The sequence below is a fragment of the Mobula hypostoma genome, chromosome 12 (genome assembly GCF_963921235.1).
Source record: "Mobula hypostoma chromosome 12, sMobHyp1.1, whole genome shotgun sequence".
Classification (NCBI taxonomy): domain Eukaryota; kingdom Metazoa; phylum Chordata; class Chondrichthyes; order Myliobatiformes; family Myliobatidae; genus Mobula; species Mobula hypostoma.
The window spans coordinates 20,952,237-20,978,971 of record NC_086108.1 but is presented as its reverse complement, the minus strand read 5'-3'; the positions used below and the strand labels follow the sequence as shown (position 1 = coordinate 20,978,971).

General features: G+C 41.2%; 1 protein-coding gene across 8 annotated transcripts in view; it reads left to right on the top strand.

Moving 5' to 3' along the window:
* ralgps2 (Ral GEF with PH domain and SH3 binding motif 2) overlaps positions 1-26,735 on the top strand; it is a 566,060-nt gene that overhangs the window by 106,149 nt on the left and 433,176 nt on the right. For all 8 annotated transcript variants that reach the window (XM_063063724.1, XM_063063722.1, XM_063063726.1 and 5 more), the window contains 3 exons: positions 3,317-3,437; positions 14,600-14,707; positions 25,049-25,099. In XM_063063724.1, coding sequence (XP_062919794.1) covers positions 3,381-3,437; positions 14,600-14,707; positions 25,049-25,099 — 216 coding nt within the window. In that variant the 5' untranslated portion in view covers positions 3,317-3,380. The remainder of the gene's footprint in view (positions 1-3,316; positions 3,438-14,599; positions 14,708-25,048; positions 25,100-26,735) is intronic.

Sequence of the window (26,735 nt, the reverse complement as noted above, 5' to 3'; positions counted from 1 at the left end):
TAGTATATAGTTTTTATCTGGTGAAGACATTGTGCAGAGTTTCTCTGTTTCCATATTTATGACTTCAGATTACCATCAGCAAGGATTTGCAGGTGTGTTGTGGTATGTTGCAAGTTTTAGAATGTGGTATTGAAACATTCTTTCATCTTTTCTTTGGTGTACCTGGTAATCCCTTGCTATGAGAGAAGTCAGAATAGTCTGTTTCATGATTCTGGTGAAGGACATGTGAACATCAAGGCCTGCCCAAAACAAGCTAAATGAGCGTAACTAAGAGCTCCAATGCTGGAAATGATGCTCCAGGAAAGGGCAGTAATTTGTTTGCTTACACGTTTTTATGGAGGATCCTGGATTTGGAGTATTTTGTTGAACAAGTGAACATTAGTCATATGTTTCCAATGCCTTGAGGTGGCTACTGCAAATAATCCAAAACGTGGAGGGCAGGTATCACTGTTGTCCAGCACACAGAGTTGTTCGCCAGATTTATTTCTTTTTTTATTACTAATTTATTGCAACACCAACAAATTACATTCAATACAGCAGTTGCCAATTACATTTTGACTGTTTATCCCAGCCACCCCCCAACCTTCATCACCATCCCCCTCCACCCCCTCTACCCCATCCCTCTCCACTCCACCAACCAACTGAATAGTAGTGCATACACAGACAAAGCATTCCTGCTTTAACAAAAGATCTTTTAAGTTAGATATCAAATTTGCGCCAGTCCTTTCAATTGATACATTAATACTACGTCTCATTAATATCATAACTCCTTTCATATGAGTACTATCAGCTGATGCCACAACGGGTTTATGAAAGTGGTTTTGAACCCTGGGAATGTCATTAGGTTTAAGATGTGTTTCATGTAACAGCGCGATATCTATTTTCTTTCTGTGTAAGAAATCTAAAACCTTTGAACGCTTGTAGGGAGAGTTTAATCCTCTAACATTAAATAATACAATATTAAGATTTTCTAATTTACCTGTATTGCTCATCTTTCCCTGGATCTGTTGTTGTTAGTTGGTGGTGGAGCCTTGAGCTACCCCCTTCCCACCCCACCTCCCACTACCCCTCACATTCAACCCTTTACTTTGTAACATCTGTGAGTGTCACTTAACAATGTCAGACACTGAACAATAACTGCCCCCCTCTAGCACCAACACATTAGAAAGGCAAAGCAGTTCTCACAGATAATCATATCAAAGAGACAAGGAAAAAAACCTGGACAAACCCATTAACCTATATAATTAAAACCATTTTTGTCTCAAATATAATATACCACGTAATCAAGACCCCAACAGTTCTCTTGTGAGAAACTGTTGCTTTAATAGACTGTTGCTTAGCGATGATGCCAGTGATGTCTTATCTGGCACCCAGGAACGTAAACAAGTCTACTGGAGACATAACCCGAAATGAACATGTATAACTAAAGTTATTCAGAACAAACTGCTGTTTTTCAGCTTCGTTCTTGATGAAGTATGACATTTGGGTATATTGAATATCACCTTAGAAAGTAAAAGATAAAAAGTATAAATCTAGTCGGACTTGTATCACCTTACCATGTTATCCTTGTACTAACAAGTTAACTGAGCCATTACCTTAAAACTCTTACCTGCAATACTCAGAAAAAAATTAGCCCCTTAATTAACTAAATACAAAAGTGCAACGAATGACTTTCCAATAAAAGAATAACCAGAAAACTTCACACCTAGGACGTTAACTTGCCCGTGCCTGTTAGATTGCGCATACAGGCTGGTCCGAGCTCTTAATGCAGTTCCATCTCCTCCCGAGGGGCATATGGACTTTGCCCAGGGTTGTCTTCCATATCTCCCAGCACTGATGATTTCAGAGCTTCTTTCGCTTCCTCTGCCGAGTTAAATGACATCTTCATGCCCTTGATATTCACTCTCAAAATTGCCGGCTATATGAAGAACGAGTCGATCCCCTTCTGTTGAAGCTTAGCGCGGATCTCCTTGTATCCCTGCCGTTCCTGCATCATGCCGGGGCTATAGTTGGTGAAGAACTGCAGCTAGGTGCCATCAGGGAGAGTAGGTTTGGCTTTCCTCGCGCCCTCCAGGATAGCCTGCCGGTCAGTGTACCATAGAAGGCTAAAAACCATGGTCCGCGGTCTCGAGGTGTTGTTGGAAAAGATCCTATGTGCTCTATCGATCTCCAAAGGAGTATTGTGGGAATTCTTGAGCGCTGGAATCCAATTATGGAGCATCTCCTGGAGGTAACCTCTTGGATTGTCACCCTCAGTGCCTGTCGGTAAGTTGACCAGCCGCACATTGTTTCTCCTGGATCTGTCCTCCAAGTCGTTTAGCTTCTTCCATAATCTTAGTCACCTCCATGAGACAGGAGTTAGTAACTTTCTTATTCTTGCGTAAGCAAACGAGAATGTTTTCTATTTTGTTGAAGACTGTGCTAATTTTTTTAAACACGAATCTCCACTTGCTCCTTTTAACGACCGGAGAATGTTGCCATTCTCTGCCATATGCTTCTGTATGGGGTCGAGAGCCTTTTCCAGCGACTCCTGTAGCGTGTGGGCTACCGTTTCTTGCAGCGATTCCATCTCCGTTGCCATTGTTTGCTATTTCCTCGGATGAATCGCTAGCGTGGTGTCGTCTGCTGGTATCTTGTTTCCTGGTTGAATTTGGATCTTTTTTTGAGGTCATGTCTTTAGTTAGATCTTTCTCCAACTCAACCTTGTATTAAGACCGTCGGTGAGCCCTAAAGAACTTGAAAAAGGAGGGTTATATGTCAGCGCTCAGTGCTGTGCTGCCATCTTGCTTCGTGCCTCACCAGAAGTCCCCCCAGATTTATTTCTTGATCTTCAAATATTATTTTGTTCAGTTTGCCAAAGGCTATACTCGAACACTGAAGATGGTGAATTTCATCATCAATGCTGACTTTATTTTCTCCTTTAAATAACATTGCTAGCATGAAAATAGGGAGACATTTATGTGCCCAAACATTGTACATTTTTTAATGTAAACATTTGGATAGAAAATTTCACTGCCCACAGTAGTTCAAAATTAGGAATTTATAGTTTGCTGTTCAGTAGTTTGCCATTAAATCCCTTCCAATTTTTTTAATGTGTGTAATAATTGGGAATGAACTTTCAGATCATACGAATTATTTCAAAATTGTTAGCTATTTTCTCACATTAGGATGCAGGAATGTAGAAGTTTATGCTGATTGCTTAGACATTTAATTTGCATGTAGTTCTTCAGGTTAGGAAAAGGAAAACATACTTTAATAGGAAGCATTTGTTAAGAAAAAAATCTTGTAAAATAATTGTTCTTTCTTTGTTTACCAGGACCATGAGCTTTTCTTGACCATGAACTTTTCTTAGCACTGCTGTGTTGGATGGTATAGGAAGTATGGACCTGCCTAACGGGCAATCAAGCACTATATATTGTCCAGCCACAGCTTCTGAGGTAATTTGAATAACTCATTTTACTCTTGTGGATTTATTGATTATTTTTGTTCTCTGAATTTTCTATGTATGGTATAGATTTTTCTCAATTTTGCTGTCTTATTACTTGTTAAGTCCTTGGCTAAACTCATTAAATGCCTGGTTTGGAATCTTATAAAGAGCTTATGGCGCACATTGCAAGTCTGGCTCCCAGCTGATTAAGGCCTGATATAGTGCAAGGCTTGTCTGTGTAGCTTTGAGAACTGGTTAGACTTTGCCCTAGGGCTTAATGGCTTTTGAAAGATGCATATATCAAAAACATTTATTTGAAAGCATTTTAGAATCAAGAAGTAAAGTTAAATAAAAAGCTTTACTCTTAATTTTCCACTGGCAGTCACTTCCACTCATTTAATTTCCTGAGATCACTATCGATCCAGACCACTTGCTAAGGTTCCCGCTGCACAGTGTAGATGTTCTACCTTTCCCTTGTGAGGTAAGCTCAAAGCTGGTTTGTTTCCTGTTTGCTACTATCTTGACATGTAAGTTACGACTGATTTAAAAACAAAATGCTGGATATTCATAATATTTTAAATAAACCCCTTTAATATTCCAAATATTTTCTTTCAACCACTCTTACTGTAGAAGCTGTAAGTTTCTTCTGTAAATATTCACCAATTTTTCTTGGAATGCACTGTGTCTTACCTATAACCATTTTCCATAATTCTGCTCTACCAAGTTCAATGCTGCTGATCATCACACAAGAGGAGCAGAACAATTGATTTTGGACCTTTTTGGATTGGAGACTTGGCACTATTAGGGAACAAGACAGTGTATGTGACAGAGATGTGTGTAGCTGAACACTTTGGATCTAGTGATTATAGTGCCATTAGTTTCAAGATAATTATGCGCAAGTATAGGTCTGATCTTTGGGTTGAGATCCTAAATTGGAGAAAGGCCAATTTTAATGGTATCAGAAAGGATCTGGCAATTGAGTAGTGGGACAGGTTACTTTCTGGTCAGGGAATGCTTAGTAAGTGAGAGACCTTCAATATTAAATTTTGAAGATACAGAGTTTGTATATTCCTGCCAGAATAAAAGGGAAGGCTAACTGGTTTTGGGAAACTTGGTTTTCTAGAGATATGGAAGCCCTGGTTAAGAAGAAGAAGAAGGTGCATAGCAGGTATAGGTAGCAAGGAACGATCGAGGTACTTAAGTATGAGAAGTGCAAAGGAATACTTGAGAAGGAAATCAGAAGAGTAAAAGAAGGCATGAGGGTGCTCTAGTAGACAAGGTAAAGGAGGATCCTGAGGGCAGCTACAGATCTATTAAGAGCTAAAGGATAGCAAGTGACAAAATTGGTACTCTTGTAGATCAGAACAGTTTTATATGCATGGAGCCAAAAGATATGGAGGAGATGTTAAATGGATTTTTTGCATCTGTATTTACTTGGGACAGACAGTCTACAGAAGTGAGGCAAAACAGTAGTAGAGTCAATGAGTTTATGGATTACAGAAAAGGAGGTGCTTGTAGTTTTGAAGCATATTAAGTTGGATAAATCCCCAGGGCCTATTGGCGTGTTCCTTCAGATCTTGTAGGAGGCAAGTACAGAAATTGCAGGGGCCCTGGCAGAGGTATTTAAAATGTCCTTAGCCAAGGGTGAGGTGAACTTAGGAGAGCCCCTTATTGTTCTGCTGTTTAAGAAAGGCTTTAAGAATAAGCTGGGAAATTATAGGCTGGAGAACCTGATATCAGTAGTGAATATGATATTTGAAGGTATTCCCTAGATGGTAGGAGAATGAGGGGAGATTTGATTGAGGTAGACAAAATTATGAGGGGTATAGATAGAGTAAATGTAAGCAGACTTTTCCCAGTGAGGTTGGGTGAAACTAAAACTAGAGGTGTGGTTTAAGGGTGAAAGGTGAATGTTTAAGGGGAACATGAAGGGGAATTTTGTCACTCAGAGAGTGGTGAGAATATGGAATACGCTGCCAGTGAAAGAGGTGGATGTGGGTTAGATCTCAACATTTAAGAGAAATTTGGATAGATTCAAAGGTCAAAGTATTTTCAAAGTTCGGTAAATTTAGCAGCAAAGTGCATATATGTCACCATATGCAACCCTGAGATTCATTTTTTGTGGGCATTTAGCAAACACAAAGAAGCATAATAAATCAATGAAAGACCACAAAAGACAACAAACTGTGTAAAGGTATAAAACAAATAATATTAAATAAATAAGCAATAAATTTTGAGAACATGAGAAAGTGAGTCCACAGTTTTGGGGACAGTTCAGTGTTAGGATGAGTGAAATTATCCCCTCTGGTTCAAGATCCTGATGGTTGAAGGGTAATTATTGTTCCTGAACATGGTGGTGTGGGTACTGAGGCTCCTGTACATCCTTATTGACAGCAGTGAGAAGAGAGTATGGCCTGAATAGTGGAGGTCCTTGATAATGCATGCTGTTTTCCTGTGTAAGCACTCCCAGTAGATGTGATCAATGGTGGGGTGGACTTTACCCGTGATGGACTTTGCTGTATCCACTACATTATTGTAGGCTTTTCCATTCAAGGGCATATGTGTTTCCATACCAGGCCTTGATGCAACCTGTCAATATATTTTCCATTGAACTGTAGAAGGTTGTCAGTTTTAAATGACATGCTGAATCTATGGAAACCTCTAAGAAAGTAGAAGTGCTGCTGTGCTTTCATTGTACCTGGATAGGATGGTTATGGAGGGCTATTGTCCGGGTACAGGTTGATTGAACCAGGCAGAATTGGCATGGTTTAGATGGGCCGAAGGGCTGGTTTGCACTGTAGTGTTCTATGACTCTATCACTAGGATTCTTTGATTAATATCTGTATTTTCCATCCCAGATGCCACCCAAGTAATAGCATGAAAATTTTCCTGGAATTTATAGTTCAAGTTACATGCAAGTATGCAAATTGAAAAAAAAATGAATACAGATGTGTTCAGTTTTAATTCAGAGCAATTTTTTGAAGATATTCTGTTCCTGTTCTTTGCAAGAGGTAGTCATTGCCTATGAAATGATTTACGACTTCTGGAATGCACAAGAATTAAGATCTAGTGGTTTCACTGGATTTGTCGTTATCTAATTACAAATTCTTACTGTTGTCTTTCTCAGTTTGCTCACCATTGGTCTTTCCCTTTTCATCTCCTTTGTTCTTAAATATAGGCATCCGTTAGTCTCATGAGACCACGGATTTGCGCCTTGGAAGGTTTCCAGGGCGCAGGCCTGGGCAAGGTTGTATGGAAGACCGGCAGTTGCCTATGCTGCAAGTCTCCCCTCTCCACGCCACCGATGTTGTCCAAGGGAAAGGCATTATGACCCATACAGCTTGGCACCGGTGTCGTCGCAGAGCAATGTGTGGTTAAGTGCCTTGCTCAAGGGCACAACACGCTGCCTCAGCCAAGGCTCGAACTAGTGACTTTCAGATCACTAGACGAATGCCTTAACCACTTGGCCACGCGACAAGTATTGTTCTTAAATACTTACCGTAAAACTAAAAAGCTATGGTTTATGCCAGTGTACAGTTTGGAAAATCATAAGATAATGACAGATTTTATTCCATCTCAGTTTATTTAGTAATAATGCTGAAGTCTACATTTGAACAATTAGTTGTTTCTCACTTGACTTTCGTCCTTTGATCTGTCTCAGCTATAATTTCAGTGATGAGAGGCTATCAGAGTTTGATATCTTGAGGAAAAGAAACTTATTTTGACACCAGAAAGTAAGAAATAAAAGCAGAAGCAGGTCATTTGGCTCCACTTTCCTGCTGAACCATTGAAAAAGATCATGACTATGTTATTTTATCTGAGAGGTGTTTTTGTGCATTATCCCCTATTCATTGATTTCTTTAATATTTTAAAAAAAGTCTGTTTTTAATCTTCAACATTATCAGGGACCTGAAACCTACATATCCTCAGGTATTGAATTATGAAGGTTTACTGCCCTCTGTTTGAAGATTTTCCCTCCCTCATTTCTGTCCTGATTGGTCAACTTCAGGTTTCTGGAGAACCCATCCAGGGAAAACATCAATTCTGTGTTTATTCTGTCAAACTCCTCGAGAGTTTTATATGGTTCAATTACTGTCGGTAGGGGAATAAGTTAAAGGGAATGCAAAAGGAGATAGTTGTGTGAATGGGATTGCCTTGGAGCTGGCATGGACTTGTTGAGACTAACTGGGTGGACACCGTGGTTGGTATGGATTGGATCGTCCAAAGGGCTCCTATCCATGCTGTATTACTCTATGATTCTATGATCTCTCAGTCTCTGAAACTCCAGTGAAAGCAGATCTACTTTGCTTAATTTCTTAGCGTATGCCAATCTGTTATCGCAGGAATCAATTAGGTGAGCCTATGTTACGTTTTTGCCTTAAAGATAACCTTTCTTTGATAGTATTTTAGGTAGACTCACCACAACATTTTGCAATTGATTCAAGACCTCTTTACTTTGCAGTCAAATTCTCTTGTGATAATAACCAGCATTCCATTTGTTTTCCTCGTTGCTTGTTGAGTATGCACATTATTTTTCATTGATTTCTGTCCGAGGACACCCAAGTTCTGTCTTTTATACACCACTACACCATTCTCTGCCTTTCTGTGTTTTTCAACCAATGTTGAAAATCTCACATTCTTTCATATTAATAATCTTTCTGTTATATCCTTACCCATTCACCTGGTCTGTCTATATACTCTGAAACCGGTTCACAGCCCTAAATGTTACCAGGTTTTGTATAATCAAGAAACATAGTTTTATTGCACTTGATCCTCTCATCTAAATCATTGATAATAAGTTGAGAACAGCTGGGTGGCAGCTCTAATCTCTCTGTCATCCTGCTCTTCATTGCCTGCCAACCCAAATATTACCCTATTATTTTTCTGATGTTTGTCCATTAACCAATGCACAATTCTGAATAGAAAGTTACTGCTAAGTATGTGTGCTCTAATATTGTTTATTAATCACTTGTGTGAGAGTTAAATGAGGCAATCTAAAAGTCCAGCTAAACTGTGTTATTGTTTAACCTGCTGGTTACCTTTATTTGTTTTGCTAATAGCAATGCCGAAAAACTCTAGCTGATTTTGTCCGTGATTTCTCTTTCCTAATTTCATGATGAATCTGCCCAATGTTATTATTATTTGCAAGTGCCTGTTGTCACTTCCTTGAAAATAAATTAAGGTATTTGCACCATCATTGTGAGGCTAACTAGTCTATAGTTCTCTGCTTTTGTTCTCCATCCTTTCTGAAATAGTGAGGTTATATTTGCTACCTTCCAATCTATGGGAATTATTCTGAAATTTATTGAACTTTGTTAATTGGCAACTGGTACATCCACTTCATGGCCACCACTTTCAAAACAGTAGGGTGCAGGATCAAGGGTTCTTGAAATTTAGTTTTTTTACAGTTTCCATTTCTTTTCCAGCAGCATTTTGTTTTTACCAGTTTTCTGTTCTCCTTTATTCTTTACGTGTAGTTTCCCATTATTCATATCCTTTCCTGATTTTTTCCTCTCCATACCAAAAACATGCTACTTAGATTTTTAATGGAATCTAATGGAATTTTTAATTAGATTTAATGTCTGCCCAAATGAGTGTTTCAACAATATAAAATGATCTCAACACCATCCAGGATTAAGCAATCTGCTTAATGGTGATCCAACCACTCTTTTAAACACTTCGTCAAGCTGGTGTATTCACCTTGTCATGAGAAAGTGAGCTTCATGTACAGTAAACAACAGGAATTCTGCAGATGCTGGAAATTCAAACAACACACATCAAAGTTGCTGGTGAACGCAGCAGGCCAGGCAGCATCTCTAGGAAGAGGTACAGTCGACGTTTCAGGCCGAGACCCTTCGTCAGTCCGAAGGGTCTCGGCCTGAAACGTCGACTGTACCTCTTCCTAGAGATGCTGCCTGGCCTGCTGCGTTCACCAGCAACTTTGATGTGTGTTGTTTCATGTACAGTATGCCATCAACAAAATAGATAGCAGTTATTCACCTATGCAATTCAACATTTTTCACACCTGTGATTTCTATTAACAAGAAAGAAAAAAGGGCAGCAAGTATATGGGAACACTTCCACTTGCAACTTCCCCTCCAAATTGCATACAAGGCCAACATAGAAATATAATGTTGGGTTTAAATTCTAGAACTGTCTATCCAAATATACTATGGTAACACCTTCATGAGAATTACTGTAGTGGTTCAAGGAGGTGGCTCACTGTCTGCTTCTAAAGGGCATGGGGTTGGGAAATAAATGATAGCATTGCCAGCAGTATCACTTTATGAATGACAACAGTCTGCAGATGGATTATTGCTTGTGTAAGATATCATCTGTTTCATAGGTTATGAATTTACATTAACTCATTTGAACTAATAGTCAAGATCATAAGACCTTAACACCGGAGCAGAAATAGGCCATTCAGCCCTTCAAGTCTGCTCCACCATTCCATCATGACTGATCTTGGATCTGTGACGAAAGTACACATAGACCAAGATGTTGACTGTCCTGTGCTATCACCAGTGGGATCAACAGTTGATCTGCCACCTGTCTTCAGGAGAGAGATAAGTAAGACAATGGAGCAGCATTTGGAAATGTTAATGAAGAGACGAGAGAGATTAACGGAAGGAGACACCGGTCTGGGTATTGTCAAGACTGGTTTGCTTTGAACCTGAACTGTTTGAAGTGATGGACAGGCGATACCCCAACAGGGGGATAAAAAAGGACGGGTTCGCTAAGGCAACAGACACCACACGAGACGACACCACGAGGTATCGAGACCCTGGAAGCAGTGCGCCCCCACAAGTCGGTGGGAGTTTTGGAGGGCTGGTCATGGGACCAGCCATAGATGCACAGGGTGGAAAGATTCGGTTGGCGGGAACCTGGTGTGTGTGTCCACCCTTGCCTGGGTGCCGGGTTCACCGCAGAGGAACGATCGTATCTGAAAACGGAGGGGTCACAGTCGGTGACCTCAGAAGACATTACAAAGGGCTTGCCCGAAAGCTAACTGCGAGAAATATCAAAGGTCTGTTGAATCTGATTTTGAATATCAGCATTCGCTCGCTCTCTCTCTCTCGCTCTCTCTCTTCAACGGCACAACAACGATTGCTGCGAACTGAACTAAATGAACTCTGTCACTTGTGATTGAACATTTTACCCCTAGACTGCGATAGAGCTTGATTGCTCCTATTATCCTAGTTCTGTGTACATATGTGTTTATTCAGTGCTAACCTGTTGCATTTATATCCTTACTATAAGAGTACTGTGTTGCTTATTTCTTTAATAAAACTTTCTTAGTTCCAGTAATCCAGACTCCAACTGAGTGATCCATTTCTGCTGGTTTGGCAACCCAGTTACAGGGTACGTAACAGATCTCACTCAACCCCATACACCTGCCTCCTTGCTATATCCTTTGATGCCCTGATTGATCAGGAAACTATCAACTTCTGCCTTAAGTATACCCATGAACTTGGCCTCCACCGTAGTCTGTGGCAGAGCATTTCACTGATTCATTACTCTGGCAAAAAAAAGTCACCTCTTAAGGTTGAGGCTGTGCCCTCTAGATCTGGATACCCCCACTATAGGAAACATCCTCTTCACATCCACCCTATCTAGTCCTTCCAACATTCGGTAGGCTTCAACAAGATTCCTCGCATTCTTCTAAATTCCGGTGAGTACAGGCCCAAAGCTGCCAAATGCTCCTCATATGTTAGCCCCTTCATTTTGGAATAATCCTTGTGAACCTCTTCTGGACTCTCTCCAATGACAACACACCCTTTCTGAGATACTGTGCCCAAAACTGTTGACAGTACTCTGAGTGTAGCCTGACTAGTGTCTTATAAAGCCTCAGTATTATCTCCTTGCTTTTATATTCTATTCCCCTTGAAATAAATGTCAACATTGCATTTACCTTCTTTACCACAGACTCAACCTGTAAATTACTCTTCTGGGAATCTTGAACGAGGACTTCTAAGTCCCTCTGCCCCTCTGATGTTTGAACCTTCTTCCCATTTAGATAATAGTCTGCACTATTATTCCTTTTATCAAAGTACATTATCATACATTTCCCAACACTGTATTCCATCTGCCACTTTTTTGCCCATTCTTCCAATTTGTGTAAGTCCTGTTGCAAATGCACTGCTTCCTCAGCACTACTTACCCCCCATCTATCTTTGTATCTTCCGCAAAATTTGCCACAAAGCCATCAATTCCATTGCCCAAATCATTGACGAACAATGTGAAAAGTAGCAATCCCAATACTGATTCCTGAAGAACACCACTCATGACTGGCAGCCAACCAGAAAAAGCCCTCTTTATTCCCACTCACTACCTCCTGCCTGTCAGCCATTCAGCTATCCATGCCAGTATCTTTCCTGTAATGCCATAGGATTTTATCTTGTTTAGCAGCCTCTTGTGAGGTACCTTTTCAAATGCCTTCTCAAAATCCAAGTAAATGACGTCTCCTTTGTCCACCCTGCTTGTTACTTTCTCAAAGAACTCTTAAGAGATTTTCAGGGAAAATTTCCCTTTACGGAAACCGTGCTGACTTTGACTTTTTTTTTCCATTAGGCTCCAGGTACCCCAAAACCTTGTACTTAATAATATACTCCAGCACTTTCCCAACCACTGAAGTTAGGCTAACTGGCCCATAATTTCCTTTCTTTTGCCTTCCTCCCTTCTTAAACAGTGGAGTGACATTTACAATCTTCCATTCCTCCGGGACCATGCCAGAATCAAGTGATTCTTGAAAGATCATGATTAACGTATCCGTTATCTCTTCAACAACCTCTCTCAGGACTCTGGGATGTAGTCCATCTGGTCCAGGTGACTTATCCACCTTAAGACCTTTGAGTTTGCCTTGCACTTTATCCTTGTAATGGTACTTTGTCCCATTGTTGCAGTCTTGGTTAATATTTACCAGTCTTGACTGTCTAATATCATTTGCATTTCCCCATGGCCATTGTTGGCAGTCAGTCCATGTTGTACCTCAGGGGTCCCCAACCTTTCTTGCACCTCAGACCGGTTTAATATTGACAATATTCTTGTGGACTGACCGACTGGGGGGTGGGGGTGTTCAAGTAGGGTTAAACTCACTTCAGCATGTCTTTTACAGTTAGGGTTGCCAACTTTCTCACTCCCAAATAAGGGACAGAAGTAACAGTCAAATCCTGGTACACTTTACCCCAGGAAAGACTACCATAACCATGAAGCCTTGCGCGGGGACCTGTGTGCGCATACGTGACGTGCGCATGTGATGTGCGTATGCGCCAATTTTTTTCCTCCCACAAATCGGTTTTTCCTTCATCTTCCCGACTACACTGTACATACATTATTTCTACTTTATATGGGCTGTGTATTTATCATATCATTCCTGCTTTTACTATATGTTAGTATTATTTATTTTAGGTTTTATGTGTTATTTGGTATGATTTGGTAGGTTATTTTTTTGGGTCTGGAAACGCTCAGAAATTTTTCCCATATAAATTAATGGTAATCGCTTCTTCACTTTCGGCATGAAAGGTTTCATAGGAACGCTCTACTTTAGCAGGGAAATACGGGACAAACCAATTTAGCCCAATATATGGGATGTCCTGCCAAATATGGGGCAGTTGGCAATCCTATGTTCAAGTTCAGCAGTGTGTGACAGGGAATGAGGAAAGGTGCTGCTGACTCATATTGCTTCCTCGCGGCCTGGTAGCACATGCTTTGCGGCCCAGTGGTTGGGGACCGCTGTTGTACCTGGGGTGTGCTGGTGTATTTGTTTGGATAGGTAAATCTGCAACACCGTTACTCACTTAGTTGAAGATCAGCCATTTTATTCAGTATGTCTACCTCCTCTGTCTCTGGTTCATAGCAGAGGCACTACTCTATATTTGCACAATGTTCTTTGGCATCTCCAAATAATTCCTTTTTAAAAACTAAGTGAAAAGGGCCTGTAGGAGCAAAAATTAATTCTTGGGTGTTGATGTTTATTAATCATGTGCAAGCAGTCTATCATGGAGACCAGGCTAAAAATAAAGGTAGTGATTTTTATTGGGGCTATGTGTTTAGTGTTTCAAATTATGGCTAAAAGATTTGACATAACTGTATTTAAATTTTGAACTAAGCTAAGTAAATTTGAAATTTTCACAAAACTGTCAGGAATGTAAAAGAAAAAGCAATAGCAACATTTTGAAAGCACTTAGTATCTGCACTTTATCCTTGCATTATTGTAGAAACATTTTAAAATATGTATTTAATAACTGTTCTGAACTAGGTTATACTTCTCCCTATTTTAAAGACACAACTTGCAGTTACAAAGTAAATTTAACTATAGAAAATCATCCTGCAGTAATGTGCGAGAGCTTTCAGAAGAGTTTGGGATGATGAGTATAAAGGTAGCTACCAAGGACACCCCAGGCAGAAAAAGAACATATTCTCAGGTTGGTTGTGGATGGCAAAAGAGGAAAAGGAGCAAGGAGTATTTTTCTTACAGCGTATCTTGAATTTTTTTAAAGTTCTGGCATGACAACACTCCTTCCCCTTTTCCCTTTTACCTTTTCTTTCAACGTTGCACATATATGTTTGGTAATGTTTGTGTTACCAAAAGATATGATATCAATAATGATCTTTTTAACCTGCTTGTTAATGTGCCATTGGGTAAATTTTGACATACAGTCTTTGGTCCAGACAATACAGATGATGTGGTTTTATTGTGGCCAATTTAAATCACTCGTGATCAGCACAGGTTTTCTTCTTAGACTGCAATAGTTGGAAGGAGCCTCAAAATTATAAATATATTTTGATCTTGTATGTTAGAGAGATATATACTTGATAACTTCAAGCAAGTTATTGATGTAACTTAACTATCGAATGTAACAATACTTGAACTTATACAACACACATAAAAGTTGCTGGTGAACGCAACAGACCAGGCAGCATCTCTAGGAAGAGGTGCAGTCGACGTTTCAGGCCGAGACCCTTCGTCAGGATGAAGAGTCTCGGCCTGAAAAGTCGACTGCACCTCTTCCTAGAGATGCTGCCTGGCCTGCTGTGTTCACCAGCAACTTTTATGTGTGTTGCTTGAATTTCCAGCATCTGCAGAATTCCTGTTGTTTGCGTTAAAAAATACTTGAACTTGCTGTTTTGGTGTTGGTGCTTCCAGTTTATGAGTATATTTTATTCTTACAGAGAAGCAGCAGCTCTGAGTCTCTAAGTGAGAAAGCCTGTAATGATCCCAAGAAAAGTTTTGATGCAGTGGTATTTGATGTCCTGAAGGTAACACCAGAAGAGTTTGCAGTGAGTATTGATGGTAGTTTTGAATTCTAACATCAGTAAATCTATAAATGATATAAAACGTAAATTTAGGACAGATGGAAATTCTAGACATGTGATAAGCATTGTTATGTATGAATTTGGTTACAGAGGTTGCAATTTATTTAATATTTTAAAGGAAGGGATATGTGTTGGGTGGGAAAAGAAGTTTTTTATTGAATGTAGCCAATCTTAAAGATTAATCATCCTGTTATTTAGACCTCTTTCCTTCGTAATACTGCTCCATACAGCACCAGATTTTGAATAATGCCGCAACTGTAATCTTAATTTAAAATAATGATATTCTGATATCCAGTTGGTTCTTCTCTGTCAAGAACACAATTGCATTTGCTTTGAAGAAATGTTGGCTTAATTCTTAATTGCATATTTTAAGTAAATAAAGAGATGTTGCAAGGTAAGGGGTGAAGGTTGTGAGTGGTGTTTCAATTTCTTGTGAAGCTATGAGCACCATATTTTACTATGCACTGTACTCAAAATGTCTTTGATATAACTGGCAAATTTCGGTTTTGCATGAAGTTGTAAAGAACATAGAAATTTAGAGCACATTACAGGCCCTTCAGCCAAAATGTTGTGCTGAACATGTAACCTACTCTGGAGAGTGCCTCGAATTTTCCTAGTGCATAACCCTCTATTTTTCTAAGCTCCATGTACCTGTCTAAGAGGCTCTTAAAAGACCCTATTGTATCCACTTCCAGCACCGCCGCGGGCAGTGCATTCCACACGCTCAGCACTCTGTGAAAAATTACCCCTGACGTCCCCTTGATACCTATTTCCAAACACCTTAAAACTATGCCACCTGGTGCTGGCCATTCAGCCCTGGGAAAAAGCCTGTGGCTACCACACGATCAGTACCTTTCATCATCTTATACACCTCTATCAGGTTACCTCTCAATCCTCAGTCGCTCTAAGGAGAAAAGGCCAAGTACATTCAACCTATTCTCAAAAGGTACGCCATCCACTCCAGGCAACATCCTTGTAAATCTCCTCTGCACGCTCTCTATAGTATCCACATCCTTCCTGTAGTGAGGTGACCAGAACTGAACACAGTACTCCAAGTAGGGTCTGACCAAATTACTATTGGACAATTAACATTCGAAATTTAAAATTTTGGTTATGGGACTTGGAGGTAACTTTAAGTCTGCATTGGGTAAATCTTGAATGTAATTCTTTACAAGGGTTTTCATTGGGTTTTATTTTAGGGACTTCGCTTCCCTTTACTTTTTCTAAATTGTATAAACAAATGGATAACCCAATAGTAAAATATACTTTACGAATATGGTTTCAATTTCGAAAATTTTTGGGGTTGAATCAATTTGTTCTAGCAAGTCCTATTATATCTAATTTCTTCTTTCAACCCTGTATCATGGATCAAGCCTACTTGGCTTGGAAAACTAAAGGTATAGTACGATTTTGTGATCCAGTTTTGGATAATTGTTTCATGTCCTTTGAACAATTATCTAATAAATATAACTTGCCTAGATCCCATTTTTTTTTAGATATTTACAGATTAAGAACTTTTTAAATACTGTTCTTCCATCTATCCTTTATTTGCCCTTAAAGCAGCAAAATCTTTACACAGAAGCTTTTTCATTTAAAAGCTCTGAAGAAAGCTCCTGGCTCAGGCGATTTTTGAGAAGGTGTTTAACTCCTTGCCTAGCTTTGTATGCATTGGATTGTGAGGGCAGTAGAGTGAAAAGATAACTCATTTTCAAGGAATTGTTGAGTGTTGGAGATGCATCTGATTACTGTATGCTATAGTGTCAGCTTCTGGCACAGCAATGTCAATCGCTGAGCTCTGGAAGTCAGGTCAGAATGTGGTGTATCGATTGTGCCTTAATGATGCTTAGCATAACTGTAGCATGAGCCCATGACATGGTTGCTCAAGAGAGGATGAAATCAAAGCAGTAGACAAAGATAGGAACCAGCTTTTTGTCAGGCTTCACACCAAGTTTTTACCAAGTCCTCCTGAACTTGCATCCTCTGCTTCAGATTCAAGCTCAAAGGAAGATGATCCTACTTTGAAGGTACAAATTGAGAAGTGCCCAAGGTCACCAAACTTGGAAACACATGGGTGTTCACCACTTAATAAGAGCACACCGGGGCTGAACAGTGTACCAAGTGCATCAGTGGCTCACCCTTCAGCAGAAGCTTCTGCAGAACCAACTGCACAACCCACACTTGATGCTCCTGGCGGTGGTAATATTGAGCAACACACATAAAAGTTGCTGGTGAACACAGCAGGCCAGGCAGCAACTCTAGGAAGAGGTACTGTTGACGTTTCGGGCCGAGACCTTTCGTCAGGACTAACTGAAAGAAGAGCTAGTAAGAGATTTGAAAGTGGGAGGGGGAGATCCAAAATGATAGGAGAAGACAGGAGGGGGAGGGATGGAGCCAAGAGCTGGACAGTTGATTGGCAAAAGGGATATGAGAGGATCATGGGACAGGAGGCCAAGGGTGAAAGAAAAGGGGGAAGGGGGAATATCTAGAGGATGGGCAAGGGGTATAGTGAGGGGGACAGAGGGAGAAAAAGGAGAGAGAGAAAAAGAATGTATGTATATAAGTAAATAACGGATGGGGTACGAGGGGGAGATGGGGCATTAGCAGAAGTTTGAGAAGTCAATGTTGATGCCATCAGGTTGGAGGCTACCCAGACGGAATAGAAGGCGGTGTTCCTCTAGCCTGAGTGTGGCTTCATCTTTACAGTAGAGGAGGCCGTGGATAGATATATCAGAATGTGAATGGGACGTGGAATTAAAATGTGTGGCCACTGGGAGATCCTGCTTTCTCTGGCAGACAGCGTAGATGTTCAGTGAAACAGTCTCCCAACCTGCGTCGGGTCTCGCCAATATATAGAAGGCCACATCTGGAGCACCGGACGCAGTATATCACCCCAGCTGACTCACAGGTGAAGTGTCGCCTCACCTGGAAGGACTGTCTGGGGCCCTGAATGGTAGTGAGGGAGGAAGTGTAAGGGCATGTGTAGCACTTGTTCTGCTTATAAGGATAAGTGCCAGGAGGGAGATCAGTGGGGAGGGATGGGGGGGGGGGGACAAATGGACAAGGGAGTCGTGTAGGGAGCGATCCCTGTGGAAAGCAGAGGCGGGGGAGGAAATGATGTGCTTAATGGTGGGATCCCGTTGGAGATGGCGGAAGTTACGGAGAATTATATGTTGGACCCGGAGGCTGGTGGGGTGGTAGCTGAGGACAAGGGAAACCCTATTCCTAGTGGGGTGGCGGGAAGATGGAGTGAGAGCAGATGTGCGTGAAATGGGGGAGATGCATTTGAGAGCAGAGTTGATGGTGGAGGAAGGGAAGCCCTTTTCTTTAAAAAAGGAGGACATCTTCTTTGTCCTGGAATGAAAAGCCTCATCCTGAGAGCAGATGCGGCGGAGACGGAGGAATTGTGAGAAGGGAATGGCATTTTTGTAAGAGACAGGGTGAAAAGAGGAATAGTCCAGATAGCTGTGAGAGTCAGTAGGCTTATAGTAGACATCAGTAGATAAGCTGTCTCCAGAGATGGAGACAGAAAGATCTAGAAAGGGGAGGGAGGTGTCGGAAATGGACCAGGTAAACTTGAGGGCAGGATGAAAGTTGGAGGCAAAGTTAATGAAGTCATCGAGCTCAGCATGTGTGCAGGAAGCAGCGCTAATGCAGTCGTCGATGTAGCGAAGGAAAAGTGGGAGACAGATATCAGAATAGGTTTGGAACATAGATTGTTCCACAAAGCCAACAAAAAGGCAGGCATAGCTAGGACCCATACGGGTGCCCATGGCTACACCTTTAGTTTGAAGGAAGTGGGAGGAGGCAAAGGAGAAATTATTAAGAGTAAGGACTAATTCCGATAGACAAAGCAGAGTGGTGGTAGAGGGGAACTGGTTAGGTCTGGAATCCAAAAAGAAACTGAGAGCTTTGAGACCTTCCTGATGGGGGATGGAAGTATATAGGGACTGAACATCCATGGTGAAAATAGAGTGGTTGGGACCAGGGAACTTAAGATCATCGAAAAGTGTCAGAGCGTGAGAAGTGTCATGAACATAGGTAGGAAGGGATTGAACACGGGGATAAAACAGTGTCGAGGTATGCAGAAATGAGTTCGGTGTACCTCTTCCTAGAGATGCTGCCTGGCCTGCTGCGTTCACCAGCAACTTCTATGTGTGTTGCTTGAAATTCCAGCATCTGCAGATTTCCTCATGTTTGCGGTGGTGATATTGATTTCATTTTTTTACCAACAGCCAATGCATGAATGGGGGTTTTCTAGAGTGAGCTACAGAAAACTTAGGAGAATGATGGTGTGGTGCAGATCAGATGTAATGTTTGTGGAAGAATATTACAAGAAATAGGAGACTGGGTATACCAGGGAGAAAGTTGGTACTAGTGTTTGATCAGAAAGGAGGTTGGACTTTCAGATGGAAGGCAAAGCATACTTGCAAGAAGGTCATTTGGGTTGGGGAGATGACAAATGTAGAGGATTATGAAGCATATTGGTAAGGGATGGAATCTGAGTACAGTGGGTGTTGGAGAGGTTTTTGTGAAGGAATTGCAGATTGAAAAGGAGCTTAAAATAGTTTGGCAATACTTGTCTGCCACATTCTTGGGAGGGTGAGCCCAGATTGTGATGTATGCTTTAACTAATGCAGCAGTACATGCATTGGATTTATGGAATTCTGGGATCAAACTTGAGCATCTTCTCCAGATTACTGCAGGGTTACTATACCTGTGAACTGTTTGGTTTCTGAGCTGATTGCAGGTCAGGAATGCGGCTGCTTTCGAAGATGGCTACAACCCCACAACAACTGACAAATCCATCCAGTCAGTCCCTCAAGTTCTCATTTGTTTGTAAGGGCTTGTATGTAAATCTGCTGTTCATAGGCTGGGGAGGACCTGTAGTATGCCTTGGGTATTTGAAGACATGTCATGTCATATACACAAGTCTTTAGTCCCACAGGAAACTTTACTTTTTTCAGTCACATTTTTAGTATCAAGATATTATTTTTATCAGTGAAGTATTTTATAGAAAAAATAATTGTTCTTTGAGTAAAATTTATTTATTTCTTCATTTTAAAAAAATCCTTGTTTTTACATGAGCTTGCATTAGGTTTTGCACAACAGAAAATTTGTGGAGGGCAAACAAGGCAGTACAGAGTGGGAGCCTGTAAAGTAATGGAGTAGAGAGATCTTGGAATTGATGCTGCAAATGTTAGGCAAGTCATATTGGAGAGGTATTTTAAACAATTGTCAGCAGTCTGGGATTGATTTTTATTTTTGCTCCAGTTTTTTGGGTTCTAAAGTAACAGATATTGTGGCATGCAGAGACTCTAGCATAGGTAACATTCGATATAACTGGCCTGTCAAGTAATGAAGGGTCTGTCCAAAACGTTCATTGTCCATTTCTTTATTCAGCTGCAGACTGACCTGCTGAATTCAATAGTTCAGTTTTTGTTTCAGATTCCATTTCTGCAGTGGCTTGTGTCTGTCTCCATCTTATGGTTGATCATAATATTGCAGGCATGGCTGCAAATTCATTTGGAGACTACAAGATACACTAACTCCGGATAAAGATTTGTTTAATGGCCTGCCTCATAATCTGAGTAGTGACTCCGTGACTATGTTGCTCAAACAAAGGAAATATATCCACTCTGTAAACCCTGTAGAACTTGAAAAGTTTCAATGAGATAACTCATCGTTCTTCTAAACTGAGTATAGTTGGCTTATTTTCTCCACATGTGACAAATTCATCATTCCAGGTACAAATCCAGTAAATTGTTGTTGCACTGGGAAATGAATTAATTCAATTAATTTCAGATGTTCTTCTGTGGTTACTATCTTTATCTATCATGCTGAGTTGTCAATGAGAATCCCAGATATTTTTTAGGAATTCACTTTCATTGGACTGCTCACACTATTGATGTGTTTAGAATTTTTTAATGAAAAATATAATCTTTAGGAAATGTGTGTCTCCCCTCTACTGTGGTTGATAGAAACCTCACCTGCATTTGCTCCATTTCTTGGATGAGTTCCAAATCTGTTCCATCCCCACTCACCCCCACCCCCACCTCACTGACAGAGACAGAGTTCTCTTGGTTCTCACCTTTATCTTACCAGTCTTGGCATCCAGTGTACCATCCATCATTTCCACCTGCTGCAACAGGATCCATAGCCAGTCACTATCCCTTTCTGCAGGGACTACTCTTTCCATGACTTCTTGGTTTACTCAGCATGAACCACTCACCCATCCCTGTCCCATGCCATGTTACCCTACAAACAATCATTAGAGGTGCAACATATGTTCCAACACCTCTCTCATTACCACCCCTTTACCTCCACCTGCCGTCTGTCTTCTGCCCCCTCCTTTCTCCCACCTAGTTCTATTTTCCCACTTTTTCTTTCTTTCCTTTTCTGTTTCTAGCCTTCACCCAGTCACTGACTGCACCTCTACCCCTTCCCCACCTGGCTCCATTTGCCCATTACCTCGTTTCTTCTACTGCCTGCCGACCCCTCACTGAACCATCATTCTCGTCCTGGTATACTGGCTATCTCTGTCACCCTTAGAGTGTAAGTGGAGTGTAAACCAGAAACATATACTGTCCCTTAGCCTTCAGAGATGCTGCATGACCCACTGATTTCTAATTGCTCTAGATTATAACTGCAGTCTCTTGTATGTCTGCTCTCTTTGGAAGGGTAAATCGGACATCCCACCTCTCCCGGAAGTTCCGGGAGTCTCCTGCATATTGATAGTGGCTCTCTGATGCCCGCAAATTATATACAATATCCTGGAAAAAGATTTTTTGGGGAGGGAGGGGGGGAGGAGAGAGAGAGAGAAAGAAAGAAATCAATCCTGATTGGTCTCTCTTTGTGCTAAGTAGACCTATCAGTTTTCTCTGTGGGCGGGCTTTACAGTCAACCTCTCTCTCTCTCTCTCTCTCTTCCGTTGTCCATCAGTTCAGTTTAGTGTCCTGCAGCACCATGGCAGAGTGTTCCAAAAAAAATATAAAACGTACTTCACCCCAGACTACACTAAAGTGTACCCCTGCTTAATAGGGGTCAAAAATAATGACAGTGTTGTTCACTGCACTATTTGCAAGAGTGACTTTTCTATTGCCTATGGTGGGTTAAATGACTGTAAAAGATATGTTGAGATGAGTTTAACAGGTGTCATTGGTTCATTAGCATAGCTAACATTACTTAAACTAACTGGCTAGCTGCTAAGGCGCTACTCTATTGATGTCCTATGTGATGAGGCCAAGCTCCCTGTAGACTTGCTTAAAGTTGTAATAGAATTATAAAATGACTCCTTGATAATATAATGTAATATAATTGTGAATCTGATGTCTTGCAAAATTTACAAATTCATTGCCACAGACTGCTATGAGTTTGAGACTTTCGGCAAAATGCTCAAATCTGCCAAGCAAGCCACATCACAGTACAAGGAAAGTTTGCAAAAGAAATAGAAAAGCTATTTGCATTAGCACTTAGCTATTAGCATTGAGACTGCCAACAAAATACTCAACAAGGAATATATATGTAAATAGTTTGAATATGTGATCAAATAAATTGTTGTGTTCTTACATAATCAAATGTCCTGTATACATACACCCTTGGAGGTCAACTGGGGGGGGGGACGGGGGTGGTGGTGTTACCTCCCTGAAGTGAGTTTTTGCTAGGTGGGATGTCTGGTAGATCCATTTATTTCAATGGATGGAAATGACTGTGAATGACCTGAATGTTAAGTAATTAAAATCTTTTGAATTAATTTAAATCTTTTAACTCAATAGTTTTTAAATTTCAAAATGCATTTGTTTTTAGTAGTTAAAATGTTTTGTAATGCTTCTGAATATCTGACATTGCAGACACAATGATTTTAAAGGTTTATCAATGAGTTGTGATCAGGGACTACAGAAATTAAGTTTGTACTTCCCCCTTATTAATATTCCCCCTTAGTAATATTGCTAAGATTATATCTTACAGTAACTATAGGGCTGAGCAGGTCAATGAGATCTTATTATTCTGTTAGCTCATGTCCTTAAGCTTCAAGTAGCAATGTTAATCAGTCATGGTTTGTGCATGTATGCTCTGCAAGGTGCAAGATTGTTTTTTTGTGCTTGGATATGTTGATCCCCATTCTTGCACCACTCTTTCTCAGCTTTTCTACTGGTTCCTGGCCTGACCATTTCTTTCATCTCTACATAAGTCCCAGCATTATGCAAGACCCTGGTGCCCCAGAGTTATCTACTGGCCAGATCTGAAATTGCAACCCTAGAGGCTGATTTATACTTCTGTGTAGTAGCCTATGCCATTGTGAGCATTTGTACTTGTGCGTTGGTGTGTCTGCATCGCTCTGCAATTCACCGCCAAAACGCGAGTTGGCGGTGGGGTTTCTATGCCACTGTGTTGAGTTTCTTTGTGTTGAAACTCAACATGAAGAAACTCAAACTTCAAACAATAGCGACTGAAACTGAAGGACGGTGAATTTTCTGTGCTTGTCCGGCCACTGAGAGACTTGGATGAAGAAATGCATTTCAAATATTTTCGGATGTTGGCAGGTAGATTTGGCGATGTGGCTCATCGTCTCCAACCATTTATTTTGCATCAGTGTATGCACAATATACTCAGAGACTGGCAATCATCTTTTGAGTTTTAGCTTCAGGTGGAAGTTAACAGGCTGTAGCAGCTAGCTACAAACAGGCATCAAGCACAGGGTCCTCGATAATTTTGGAGGTCTGTAAAGTTTGATGGAAAGCATTGCAGCCAGAGTTCCTTCCCTGCCCTTCAGTCGCCCAATGGCAAGCTATTGTAGCGTAGGAGGAAATGCGATGCTACCAAGCAGACCAATCACAGTTGTTGTGGTCTGCGTCACTGCGACGTGTTGTTACATTTTTGGGGAGGCTACGTCATAAGGTATAGCGTAGGGTATGCGGCTATGCTGTACCTACTGCGTCAATTTGACACAGGAGTATAAATTGGCCTTAAGCAGGCCTAGCCCTGATAACACGTAATACAAAGAGTGGAGTAGGCCATGTTGTAATATCACCACGAGCTCTATATTACGGCTGTAGAATGTTAGGTTTGTAGTCTTAAACCCTTTAAGTTGATGGCTGAAATAATCATGGTAAGGAGGGAACTCAAGATCTCCAACCGCTAGTATGTTTCATGGCTTTAGACTATGGCCACCATTAGCTGTGGTTGACCATGGATGTTGCGTCTTAGTTGTCGAAGTCAATATGCAAGCCAGGGCAGTACTTTACAGAGAGCAAGCTGTTGGCTATGCAGCAGACTCCCCCTGTCCGTGCAGCTGACGAATGCAAAGGAACAGGAGAGACCAGTAGAGTTTGGCATCAGCAACATCACAGCAGTTGCTATTCAGCTTTGAACTCACCATAGGAGTGCGTTAGGGACTCCAGCTCCCGCGGCCTTCCCATGAGTGGATATAACCACAGTGCAGTGAGGTTTGAAACCAGAGTTTCCTTTTTCGTAGATGAGCTGCTAATCACAGCATGAGCCCATCTGCCCAGAATGATTGGTTTTAAGGTGCCAGTAACCTGTCTTTACCCCTTCCCCTGTTAGTGGAAATGATTCTGCCTGGCTTAGTAGCTAAGTAACATGTGAAGGCCAGGAACTGTACTTGATTTCCAGAGGCTATTTGAGATGCTTGCCATTGGGAGCATTTAATAGGTAGTAGGGGCTTATCCCCACTACCCACCCTGATTATGACAAACTTAAGGAACCATTCGTGGCCTTATTCTGCAAGAAATCTTAATATCTGTAATCAAATTGAGATTGGCGTCAAAGTTCAATGGTTACATCACAGGATGGTTGCAGTGGCCTGTGTATTCTTGGCTCTGCCCCACACCCTACCTTCCTTCAGGTTATTCCATTAATATCATGCTTTTGGAATCAATTGGGCAGTGTCATTTCTGTTTGGATATTTGAAATATTGTAAAATACAGTTGACATCCATAGTCACTGGCAAGAATAGATGAGTGGTTGCTAGTACTAAGTTCTGGTCCATTGAATTAGGTACTGTATTAAAGAAAGGGAATTTTGACCACTTTTAAATTTATTTATCAAATTGCTAAATGTATTACTTTTGATCTACTGAATCAAGTTGTGAAGCATTACCATTTTACATTCATTTCTAAGTTCAGTTTATTTTTAAACTGAAAATAAATGTATTAATATACATTTAATATTATGAAGTTGAGCACAATTGGGAAAATTATTTTGGAGACTTCAATGTCCAAAATTGTTGTGAAGGTTAATTATTTTCATTATTAAATTGTAATTTTATTTACAATTATGTTTTTTTAGAGTCAGATAACATTAATGGATGCGCCAGTTTTTAAAGCTATTCAACCTGAGGTGAGTTAATATCATTGTCTTTGTTAGTAGGTATTGTAATAATAAGTAATTACTGAAGCCTTGCTTCAGAAACATTATTTCAGTTAATGTTGATCACTTTTCTGCAATGTTGATTATATGTAACCATGTTCATTATGTTTTGATTTGTGCTAGTGGCTTCAAAATGTTTGCAGTTTGTCACTTGAAGATGCTATCGGGAAAAATCAATGAGGGCTGCCACAAACACCATGCTTCTTTGCCTCTAATAATGTTTTGTTACGAATGTAGCTGTGAGGCATACTCTGCAGTCCAGTCTGTATGTATATAAAGAAGGTCCAAAATCTTGACAGGCAGAAATTGTGAGTTTGACACAGACACAACAAAAGAGTGAACTTCCAAAAGTTTTGAAATTCTTTATAGAGGTTGAAGTCTGTAATATACCCAGACTGAAGAATGGTCTTCAAGCTTACATTGGGCATTGTAATAGTGCAGGAAGCCATAAACAAAATGCTTAGAGTGGGCGCAATCACGAGGAAATCTGCAGATGCTGGAAATTCAAGCAACACAGACAAAATGCTGGTGGAACGCAGCAGGCCAGGCAGCATCTATAGGAAGAGGTACAGTCGACGTTTCGGGCCCAGACCGTTTGTCAGGACTAACTGAAGGAGGAGATAGTAAGAGATTTGAAAGGGGGAGGGGGAGATCCGAAATGATAGGAGAAGACAGGAGAAGGAGGGATGGAGCTAAGAGCTGGAAAGTTGATTGACAAAAGGGATACAAGGCTGGAGAAGGGAGAGGATCATGGGACGGGAGGCTGAGGGGGAAAGAAAGGGGGAGGGGAGCACCAGAGGAAGATATAGTGAGAGGGACAGAGGAAGAAAAAGGAGAGAGGAAGAAAGGGGGAATAAATAAATAGGGGATAGGGTAAGAAGGGGAGGAGGGGCATTAACGGAAGTTAGAGAAGTCAATGTTCATGCGATCAGGTTGGAGGCTACCCAGACGGAATATAAGGTGTTGCTCCTCCAACTGGAGTGTGGCTTCATCTTGACAGTAGAGGAGGCCATGGATGGACATATCAGAACGGGAATGGGACGTGGAATTAAAATGTGTGGTCACTGGGAGATCCTGCTTTCTCTGGTGGACAGAGTGTAGGTGTTCAGGGAAACGGTGTCCCAGTCTGCGTTAGGTCTTGCCAATATATAGAAGGCCGCACTGGGAGCACTGGACACAGTATATCGCACCAGCCGATTCACAGGTGAAGTGTCGCCTCACCTGGAGAGACTGTCTGGGGCCCTGAATGGTGGTGAGGGAGGAAGTGTAAGGGCATATGTAGCACTTGTTCTGCTAACAAGGATAAGTGCTGGGAGGGAGATGGGTGGAAGGGATGGGGGGGGGAGGCGAATGGACAAGGGAGTTGTGTAGGGAGTGATCCCTGCGGAAAGCAGAAAGAGGGGGGAGTTAAAGATGTGCTTGGTGGTGGTACGCGACTCCCTTGTCCATTCGTTCCCCCCCCCCGCCCCAATCCCTTCCCACCGATCTCCTTCCCGGCACTTATCCTTGTAAGTGGAACAAGTGCTACACATGCCCGTACACTTCCTCCCTCACCACCATTCAGGGCCCCAGACAGTCCTTCCAGGTGAGGCGACACTTCACCTGT